This window comes from Lepus europaeus, chromosome 7 (assembly GCF_033115175.1).
Source record: "Lepus europaeus isolate LE1 chromosome 7, mLepTim1.pri, whole genome shotgun sequence".
Taxonomy (NCBI): domain Eukaryota; kingdom Metazoa; phylum Chordata; class Mammalia; order Lagomorpha; family Leporidae; genus Lepus; species Lepus europaeus.
Window position 1 is genome coordinate 60,723,475 of NC_084833.1, and position 11,250 is coordinate 60,734,724.

At 38.7% G+C, this 11,250-nt stretch overlaps 2 protein-coding genes across 2 annotated transcripts; one reads left to right on the plus strand and one right to left on the minus strand.

The window, feature by feature from the left end:
* The first annotated feature begins 1,832 nt into the window (after positions 1-1,832).
* Positions 1,833-2,795, plus strand: LOC133763820 (olfactory receptor 51I2-like). Its single transcript, XM_062197556.1, has one exon. It carries the CDS (start codon positions 1,833-1,835, stop codon positions 2,793-2,795), a length of 963 nt encoding a protein of 320 aa, XP_062053540.1.
* Positions 2,796-9,997: 7,202 nt separating this feature from the next.
* LOC133764547 (olfactory receptor 51E1) lies at positions 9,998-10,951 on the minus strand. The gene has a single exon (XM_062198220.1). The coding sequence runs from the start codon at positions 10,949-10,951 to the stop codon at positions 9,998-10,000; it is 954 nt and encodes a 317-aa protein (XP_062054204.1).
* Between the last annotated feature and the right edge of the window lie 299 nt (positions 10,952-11,250).

Sequence of the window (11,250 nt, forward strand, 5' to 3'; positions counted from 1 at the left end):
TTTCAACAGTTTGCCCCCATATAGCAACACAAAGTGAAAAAAAATACTGTTGGAGTACTAGTTATAGCATTAAATAAGAGTGTACAGCACATTAAAGGCAGAGATCCTACATAATATTTTTTTTAAATTAATTTTCTATGCCATTTCCAATTCAACACCAGGTTTTTTTTTTCATTTCCAATTCTCTTTATATACAGAAGATCAATTCAGTATATAATTAGTAAAGATCTCATCAGTTTGTACCCATGCAGAAACACAAAGTGTAAAAATACTGTTTCAGTACTAGTTATAGCATCACTGCACATTAGACAACACATTAAGGACAGATCTCACATGGGATGTAAGTACACAGTGACTTCTGTTGTTGACTTAACAATTTGACACTCCTGTTCATGGCGTCAGTAATCTCCCTAGGCTCTAGTCATGAGTTGCCAGGGCTATGGAAGCCTTTAGGGTTCGCTGACTTTGATCTTATTCCGATAGGGTCATAGTCAAAGTGGAAGTTCTCTCCTCCCTTCAGAGAAAGGTACCTCCTTCTTTGATGGCCCTGTTCTTTCCATTGGGATCTCACTCACAGAGATCTTTCATTTAGGTCTTCTTCTTTTATTCTTTTCCATGGTATCTTGGCTTTCCATGCCTACAATACTCTCATGGGCTCTTCAGCCAGATCCGAATGCCTTAAGGGCTGATTCTGAGGCCAGAGTGTTGTTTAGGACATCTGCCATTCTATGAGTCTGCTGTGTATCCCACTTTCCATGTTGGATCTTTCTCTCCCTTTTTGATTCTATCAGTTAGTATTAGCAGACACTTGTCTTGTTTGTGTGATCCCTTTGATTCTTAGACCTATCGGAGCCATCGAATGTGAACTGAAATTGATCACTTGGACTAGTGAGATGGCATTGATATTGATGGGATTGTATTGGAATCCCCTGGCACATTTCTAACTCCATCATTTGGGGCAAGTCTGATTGAGCATGTCCCAAATTGTACATCTCCTCCCTCTCTTTTTCCACTCTTAAATTTAACAGGGATCACGTTTCAGTTAAAATTTAAACACCTAAGAATAATTGTGTGTTAATTACAGAGTTCAACCACTAGTACTAGAACAACAACAACAACAACAACAAATACATTGTACATCTAGAGTCAGGACAAGAGCTGATCAGGTCATTGTTTCTTATAGTGTCCATTTCACTTCAACAGGTTTCCCCTTTGGTGCTCAGTTGTCACTGATCAGGGAAAACAAATGATATTTGTCTCTTTGGAACTGGCTTAATTCTCAGTGAAAGATATTTAAGCACATCTCATTATATTTATTACAAATTGAAGTTCATAGAAGTACCATGGGCAAGATAAATGGATGACATCAGGAGGAATTGATGTCACAAAGTACATAACCAGAGATGATAGAACAGCACCTGCTTATTCTCTCAGACTCATTACTGCTACAAATATTCTCATTCTTGTTTCTCTGTTCCTACCCAATTAAGACAACATTATCATTTTCTGCACAGGTATTCTTTACTTCCCGCTATACACATGGAAGGAATACATCCTCACTTTGGACTAATGGTAGACACTGACTAGATTTTTCTGGACTTCACTTGTTATTTTCAAGGAGAGAGAAACTCATTCCACCAGGAAGACAAATACCAACCTTAAGGAAGATAAATTTTTGAAAGATAGCTATGATTATGTAGCACTGGCATAACTCTAAAGGATCAGTACTTCGGATTCAATACGAGATTACTCTTTTCTACCATACTGGACCTTCCACCTTTCTGTCCATATAGAAAAGGTCACATTTCTGAAGCTCTCAGCTGCCTTCCAGGATGCTGTCATCCCCATCCGTTGTCAACATCTCCTTCTTCCAGCCACCTGCTTTCCTCATGATTGGCATCCCAGGCATGGAGGCTGCTCATGGCTGGATCTCAATCCCCTTCTCATCCATGTACATGATGGCCCTCACTGGAAACTGCCTGATCCTCCTGGCTGTGAGGAGGACCCCAAACCTACACCAGCCCATGTACTACTTCCTCTCCATGCTGGCCCTCACTGATGTGGGCCTCACCTTGTCCACACTGCCCACCACCCTGGCTGTGCTCTGGTTTGACCATCGACTCATTGGCTTCAATGCGTGCCTGGTCCAGATGTTCTTCTTGCACTTCTTCTCTGTGGTGGAGTCCTCAGTGCTCCTGGCCATGTCATTTGACCGCTTTGTGGCCATCTCTAGCCCCTTGCACTATGTGTCTGTCCTCACAAATAATGTCATCATCAAGATGGGGCTGGCCATAGTGGCAAGAGCCACTGTGTCCCTCTTCCCTTTGCCATTTTTGCTGAAGCGACTGAACTATTGCCCTGGCAAGATCCTCTTGTCACATTCATTCTGCTTCCATGCAGATGTCATGAAACGGGCCTGTGCTGACATTACTGTCAACATCCTTTATGGGCTATACGTGGTTCTGTCCACAATGGGTGTAGACTCCTTGCTTATTGTGCTGTCCTACATCCTTATTCTTCATACAGTGATGGGTCTAGCCTCTCCCAAGGAACGCTTACGGGCCCTCAACACCTGTGTATCTCACTTCTTAGCTGTTCTGGTATTCTACATCCCAGTCATAGGTGTGTCCATGATCCACAGATTTGGGAGGCACCTTCCACACATTGTGCATGCTCTTGTTGCCTATGTGTACCTGGTGGTGCCTCCTGTGCTCAATCCCATCATCTACAGCATGAAATCCAAGCCCATCAGAGAGGCCATGCTCAGAGTGATGAGACACAAAGGCCAACAGTGATGAAACTGTAATATTATAAATTTTGTTGTCCTAAACAACACTCTGGCCTCAGAATCAGCCTTTAAGGCATTTGGATCCAGCATTTGGATCTCAGGCATGGAAAGCCAAGACACTGTGGCAAAAAAAATGACCTAAATGTAAGATCTCTATGAATGAGATCCTGGTGGAAACGGGCCATCAAAGAAGGAGTTATCTTTTTATGAAGGGAAGAGAGAACTTCCACTTTGATTATGGTATTATCTAAATAAGGTCAGAGTTTGTGATCTCAAGAGGCTTCCATAGCCTTGGAAGCTCATGACAAGAGCCTTGGGTGATTACAAATGTCATAAATAAGAGCAATTTTTAAATCAACAACAGAAGTCACTGCGCACTTACTCCCCATGTAGGATCTCTTTCCTTAATGTGTTGTACTATGAGAATTAATGTTAAAACTAATCTTCAAACAGTACTTTATACTTTGTGTGTCTGTGTGGGTGCAATCTGTCGAAATCTTTACTTTGTATATGTTAAGTTGATCTTATGTATATAAAGATAGTTGAAAATGAATCTTAATGAAGAATGGGATGGGAGAGGGAGTAGGAGATGGCATGGTTTGTGGGTGGGAGGGTGGTTATGGGGGGAAAACTGCTATAATCCAAAAGTTGTACTTTTGAAATTTATTAAATAAAAGTTTTCTAAAAAATATTTTAAAATTTGTACATCATAAAATAGACTACTCTTGCCTGCTGGAACCTGATAGGCACAGCAAGCCCTGAAACTTCATAGACCATACTAAAGCAGTAGGAAGACCATCTGGTTTTTCATGTTGCAAATTTAAGTAATAGAGTTGTATTGAGAACTAAAGATTTTGAAGTATACTAAACATAGTCATTTATCTCTCAAGCTTCTAATCTAAGGCTATGTAAAATGCTTGTTAGAGTCAGGCAGGCTATAGACTAATGAGTGCCATATATAACTCTGAATGAGATTGCTAGGTATTACCAAAACTTGCCTTTGGAGATTTGCAAGTTTCTACAAAGGAGAGAAAGCTTTTGATTTCTCTTGAAAATTAGATACAGGCCAAATAGGAATTGAGCAAGAATGAGAACAGTCCAGTACAAAAGAAGCAATTTGAATAAAAGGCACTATATTTGGAAGAATTAAATATTTTCCAGAAATATTTGTGCTCTTGCATTTCATTAAGCCTCTACCACTTGTCATATCTCCATTGGTATGGCTGTGGAATAGGATTTGAAGAAGGAATGAAAGAGGATGAAGGCAGAAAGGTAGATGACCAAATTGTTCATGACTGCATACACAATACTAGGAATTTTCATTCATATCTAATATATAAAATTTATTTAATGTTTTACTCTAAAATAATAGTTTGAATTGAAGATTAGAAATATATTAGACACATGAGCAAAACTAGAGCCAATAAAATTAATGTTTAAGTTATCATCTATTTTCAGTGTCATTGTAGACACATTTTCCTCCTCCAGAGTCATTCTCATCCCCATATCTACCCATATGTCATTTCTAGTTATCCATATCACCCTATAAGCCTAATTTCTCAAAAAACCCTAATTAATTCTCATTTCAATATTTTTCATATAACTTTGCTTGTGTCTTGCATGTCTACAACATCCTGTCACTCAACTAGACTGCAAGCCCATAGGTTTCAACACACAACTCGCTGTCTAATAGTGTTAATGGAATAGAGAAGCTCAAATGTCAGTTTGGTAATTTTGAAGTATTTAATTATAAATTATTCTGAATAGGAGATAAAGCAATGAATTAAAATCTTTTATTTTTAATATCTTTATTTTTATCTTTTTTATTTTTATACGTTTCATGTATTTCATATATATAGATATAGGAACAAAGTGTAAGAGATCATTTGGAGACATTTTCCCTCCAGTGAGCCTCTAATTTTTCAGAGGAAAAAACACATATAAACGTTGCAACAATTTGTGGAAAAGTTTCAACTTGGATAGATGCTCTGCATATATAAGAGACAGCACAACTGATTGAACTATGCCATCTCATTTAGTTAAGGTGCCTTGCCTTTTCACCCTGGGATGAAATCACTGGAATTGATTCCAATCACTGGAAGTGATTTCATTCACACCTCACCTAAATACTCTGACCTAGTAAAGAGGTCTTCCAGGAAAAAAAAAAGGAAAAGGAGTTTTAGAGAATATACTAAGATGTGTAAATATGTGTCTGGTTGAATGCACCATCTTAGAAAGTGAAGTTACAGACATTGTGTCTTTCTCCTAACCTCCCTTACAAACTCCTCCAAGTATGAGGTCAATATCACAAGATCTTGTATATAGGGCCTGAACCAGGAAAGCAGGGTTGTATGTCAGAGTCCTTAAGAATTCAAGTTTTATCTTTTAAAATCTTTATTAATAATAGTTATATACTCTTATAGGCTACATTGTAACATTTCAGTACAGGTTTAAAATGTGTGCTGATCAAATCGTGCTCAATATCTCCATTTCTTTTAGAATACTTTATGATTGAGGCTTGGAGTTTATTTCTTCTGTTGTTCATTAAATATATACCAGTTTATTGAGAACTATAGTCTCCTCATTATGCTGTGTAACACTGGGAACTTATTTCTTCAACAAAACTATAGAACTCGATTTGGTACCCATTATCCAAGCTCCCTACTCAAATACTGTCAAAACTGTCTCCCAAGTATCAGTTATCTGCTGCAGAGCATGTGAGCCTCTAAAAATTAACAAATAGATTTTTTTCCCCTAAATGCCCACAATGAACTAGGCACTCTGTTAGATGATAAAAATACAATTGTACCAAAACCAGACTTGATTCTCGTGGCAAGAGTGCACATTAATATGTCTACAAATAAATGTAAATTTGTACTGGCATTATATACCATCCATTTCGGCTTCCTTTCCTCCGACAGACTATATACTCCATGAGGAAAGAGTCTAAGCCATTTGTTCAGCTTCGCTTTCTCAGTGCAGGAATCATACTCACTGGAGTAACACTAACGTTAACAGCATAAAAATGTATTTGGTGACTGTATCAGTTATACAGTCCTGCATAATAAACTATTTTAAAACTTTGCAGCTGTACACAAAACACATAGGGCTGCTGTTGTGGCACAGTGGATTAAACTGCTGCACTTATGATACTGGTATCCCAAATTAGAGTGCCAATTCATGTTTCATCTCCTCCATTTCTGATCCAGCTCCCTGCTCAAGCATATGGAGAACCCCAGCAGAGTTTCATAAGTATGGATGGGTTCAGGTGTATTATCTGCTGAGGGTCTCATCAGGCTAAAATCACTTACCTGGCATGGTAAAATCTGATAATTACAACTTCACATCATTCTATGTCCCCATTTCAAATCCTCGTTACACATTCTCTACTTTATTTTCTTAGCGTGAAAACCCTGCATCCTCTTTGGTTTCTTTAGCAGCATAAAGACAAGATTACAATCTGATTTTATACCAGTTTCCCGCCTTTGATCAAGTCTCAGATAAAAAGCTGTAAGATCCTAGGGAAGAACTTTTCAGGTTCCATGTCTAGGAGATAGTTAATATTGACTCTAAAACTTTAACCCAATGTTATAATAAGGTCCTTTCCCAGATTCAGGTCTCCCTATCTCCAAATCCCAAACATAGAATGAACCTCTGACAGGTTTGTTCATTGCACCCAAGGCAGTCTTATCTCAACTTAAAGAGTGACTTAAGATGACATTAATTTGACTAGATATCATCTGGTGGTACCAAACTCTTTGAAACTAGAAACAATCCACTTCTATAATTGTTTGGGAATAGTGAAGAGAGAACACATTTTGGGCCTGATATTAATAAAAGCCTTTTTTGTGAAATTTTACAAACAAAAATATGGCAACATATAATCCAGACTAAGCAAAGAAAGAAGCAGGGACTTAAAAGTATTGAAGTCATTAAAAGATGAGTATTAGAAGGTAGATGACCAGATGGATATGGAAAAATTAGAGATATTATACTGGAAAAAAATAGAAAGGGGAGAAGAACAACCTACTGGAGAAAATCTGCTATTCTGAGAAGTTTGGATTCTACCTGAAAGTCCATAAAAGATCTTTATTGGATTTTAAGCAGGGAAATAAGCTTATGAGATTTAGGACTAGTGGAAAAGGTGTGTAAGACAAGGATATTGGTGTAGATGTAGTTTCAATTTCAATGCAGGAAGTAAGTATCTGGACCAGAGCACTGATACTCAGAATAGGGAACACAAGACATGTTTAAAACACATCTCTGTCCTTAATGTGTTGTACTATGTGAATTAACAGTATAACTAGTACTCAAACAGTACTTTATACTTTGTGTTTCTATGTGGGTGCAAACTGTTGAAATCTTTACTTAGTATATACTAAATTGATCATCTGTATATAAAGATAATTGAAAATGAATCTTTATGTGAATGGGATGGGGAGGGAGTGGGAGATGGGATAGTTGCTGGTGGGAGGGAGGTTATGGGGGGAAAAGGCGGCTATAATCCAAAAGTTGTACTTTGGAAATTTATATTTATTAAATAAAAGTAAAAAAAAACACATTTCTAGAAAAAAAAACTCATAAAATAGGCAGATGACTTAGAGACAGATTTAACATTATTCAGATTTCTCCAGGACCCACCAGTGGTTCAAATGACTAAATGATAGGACTAAAGGAAGGAGGTTCCAAACAAAGGAAATTGAAGCGTGAAATAATGTTCATGTGAAAGGCACATAAGAAGGTCTTTGTGTAAAACATGTTCTAGCTTTCCTTCCAAATTCCCTAAAAGAGAAAGAAACATGCTAATCCCTAGTCCAGGCCCTTCTAGAGGACTACCCTGGTTCCTCATGAAGTAAATCATCAAAAGGCTGGTCTAGAAGTTAACAGATTTTTGTGATGGTTCTGCTACTGTTTCTGGTATTCATTGCTTATTTAAACACAAAGATGCATATTTATATTCACAAAATAGTTAAATCATTCAGGATCAAATCCATGAAAACTTGTCTTGGGCACACTCACTATCATAGACAGAAATCCTTTCTAAACTTAGGATAATGACTGCATTCCTAGAAGAATTTAAAACAAGTCTATCTGATTTGTTTATCCATGTCTCCAAAAGGATTTCAAATATAAGAGAAACTCACAAATCATCTGCCCATATAGAAACATGCACACAAATGCATATTAAAAATATGGAACAGCAAACACCAAAATCTTAATAATGTTTTTAAATCTTCTAAGACCACAATTTTATTTGATATTTTCATTATAATTTTATTAATTTTATAGATTCAAGGTGTCAACATTTTTGTTTACAGTAATCATACATTGCTTTCCTAAAAAAAAAAGTCTGCCTCTTCTCTTTCATTTCTCATTCTCCCAAGCCCAGTGTCAGGACCCTTTTGGGTACTGGGTTGATCCACAGATCAACATGACCAAAGCCTGCACTGACCCAAGGTTATACTCCTAGTTCTGTTGGCCACCACTCACCATTTGGCCTCATCTTCTGGATTATGCCCCAAGAGATCAGATATGTACCTGTGTCCTCTCCACTAGAATAGCCTTTGTGCTACTAGCTATGGCCAAAAAGTCCCATGTACTATGAGGCCATGTGCTGTGCTCCCCACTATGCTGGCTACTTCTTTTACTCAGCTGACTTACTCTGGGTCTAACCAGGACAACCCCTGTAGTTGGTTATCTCAATTTTTGCCTAGTCTACTCCCACTGCACTCTTCTATATCCAGCTGCCTGATTCCTATTTTGCTTGTTCTTGAAAGTACTGGGATTGATTTATAGGATTCCCAGGTGGAACCCTTTAGTGATAACACAATGCTAAGCATGGGTGACAGAAATGAAATAATGCTGTCTATTCTGTGGTCTTATTATCCAATCATTGATGTTGCCATCTTCCCCTCAGAGCAGCTCAGTTCCCTGGACACATGTGGCATGCAGTGATGGGCTGTCCTCACTTTCTCACCTATCCTTACCCTAGCTTGCTTTCTGGCCGGCCACATATGCCACTGGACATATTCAGTCTCCTGGCACCTGTTTTTCTTGACTCCCAGGTCTGTAGTCCTTTGTCTTATGGGCTGCTAGATACTAGATATTCTCAGCTGCTTCTCTCCCTAAAGTGCCTCTCAGGTATCCCAGTGACTCCACTGCTAACCACATTTTATTTCCCAAATAAGGCACTGTTTGGGAAATCTCCAAACACACTCTTGCTTCCACTACACAGGCAAAGTGACAATTTGGACCAGCAAAAAGAGAAAAACATATTGGGATTAAAGGCATAAACTCTGTTGACAGGAAATTCCTAAATACAACACCAATAAGTGAGAGTGAAAATTTAATATCTTCTCTGGAAAATGCAAGACTCTGGAAATGCCTAACTTTCCTACTGGTCTCTTAACAATCTTTCCACACAATTAGGGATTGGACCATGAAAAGGCTTTTCCTTGGCTTAGCTTGTGAGAATCCATGCAATTCACTGATTTCCAGTGAACATCAGTTTTCCCACTGGTACAGTGAAGGTACTAATAATATTGCCGCCTAAATCAAAAGGTCAATAAGAAAGTTAAGTAGGCAAAAGGGTGTCCATAGTCTTTGAAAACTCTCAGAAAAAAAGTGTGGTCTTTCATTAATGTAGTGAATGAAGTCTTCCAAGTTTTGCTTCCAATCTTCTCCTTCAGGACTAATGCCTTGGGAAAAAAGTCCTTTTCTTCTCCATGGAGGTCATTTTGAAGAAGTATATCACTTTGCTCAATATCCAATATGGTTTGCAATCAGAAGATAAAGTCATAGTTTTAAGCCAGATGATCTGATTCTGTTGTATTCTTGTGTTTCTTTTTGTCATGCTTAAGCCTTTGGCAAATGTTTCTCAAACATACATATCACCCCTATCTCATACTACTCTGGAAAATGAGTAGAAGCAATTTAGATTTGGACTGGATAGAGAAGCTGGAAATTATAACCCCCCAACCAAAACCACTTCAGATGTCTTAAGAATTACAAAGAAAGAGGAAATAATATTGAAAATGGGTATTGGGAACATATGGTCCTATCATCTCTTTCCCCACAGAAATTCCCGAACCTGTTTCATTTTTGAAGAATCTGAATTGTACATTTTCCCCTTAATACTGTCTTCCAAAATGTTGACATTAAAATCAAGTGGAGGACTTTAAATAGACAAGAAGTTTGACCGATGACACCCTAGGCATCTGAAGAATGTGTGATCATGTGGAAGAGACGAAGGATGCGCTGCCGGATCTCTTTTGTCTTGACTCCATAGACGATGGGGTTGAGCACAGGAGGAACCAGCAGATAGATGTTGGCCATAATGACGGGCAACAGAGAATCACGTCGCTTACTAAAGCGGTGCACCATAGACAATCCAATGAAAGGTACATAGAATATGAAAACGGCACATACATGCGAGACACAAGTGCCAAATGCCTTTGCCTGGGCTTCACGTGTCAACCCCAACACAGTCTTAAGGATAAGCAGATATGAGAAGGAGATGAGAAGTGAATCCAGGCCAATGGCAGAGATGATGACAATGAGGCCATAGATGACATTGACATGGATGTCAGCACAGGCCAGCTTCATGACATCTTGATGAAGGCAGTAGGAATGCGAAAGAATATTGGATCTGCAGAAAGGCAGTCGTTTTATGAAAACAGGAAGAGGCGCCATTAGTGCAGCACCTCGTACCACAGCAGCCATGCCAATCTTGGCAACACGAGGCAACGTGAGTACAGTTGCATGGCGTAGTGGGTGACAGATGGCCACATAGCGGTCAAAGGCCATAGCCAGTAGCACTGTAGACTCCATACCAGATAAGGAGTGGATGGCAAACATTTGTATCAAACAAGCATCAAACTGGATGGTAGTGGAATTGAACCAGAAGATGGCCATCATTTTGGGCATTGATGAGGTGGAAATGAGGATGTCAAGGCCAGAAAGCATGCAAAGAAAAATATACATTGGCTCATGTAGGCTGTGCTCAGTCCGCACAATGTAGATGATCAGCAAGTTACCTATCACAGCAATAAGGTAGAGGGAGCACAGTGGGAAGGCCAACCAAAACTGAGCCTCTTCTAAGCCTGGGAGGCCTATTAGAATGAAATATGTGGCACTGGATTCATTGCCACTGGAGCCCACCATAATGAAGAAGCCAAGTTGTTTCCTGTGCCAGGCAGATAGAGGCTGGAATGAAAAAACACAAAAAAAGCCATTGTCAAATCCTCCAGAATCCTAATACCAAACCTTCCTCTACCCTAATGTCCTATTATGTAACCCAAATTCTAATTCCATTGCCCATCCAAACTCTGAGATTGTTCTAAACTAAATCTAACTATAACTCGGGCACCAAATGCAAATTTTCCCAATCCTACTTTCTACCAAATCCTCCTGTATATTCAATCCTGATAGTAAGAAAAATATTAATACAATGTTTTAAATTA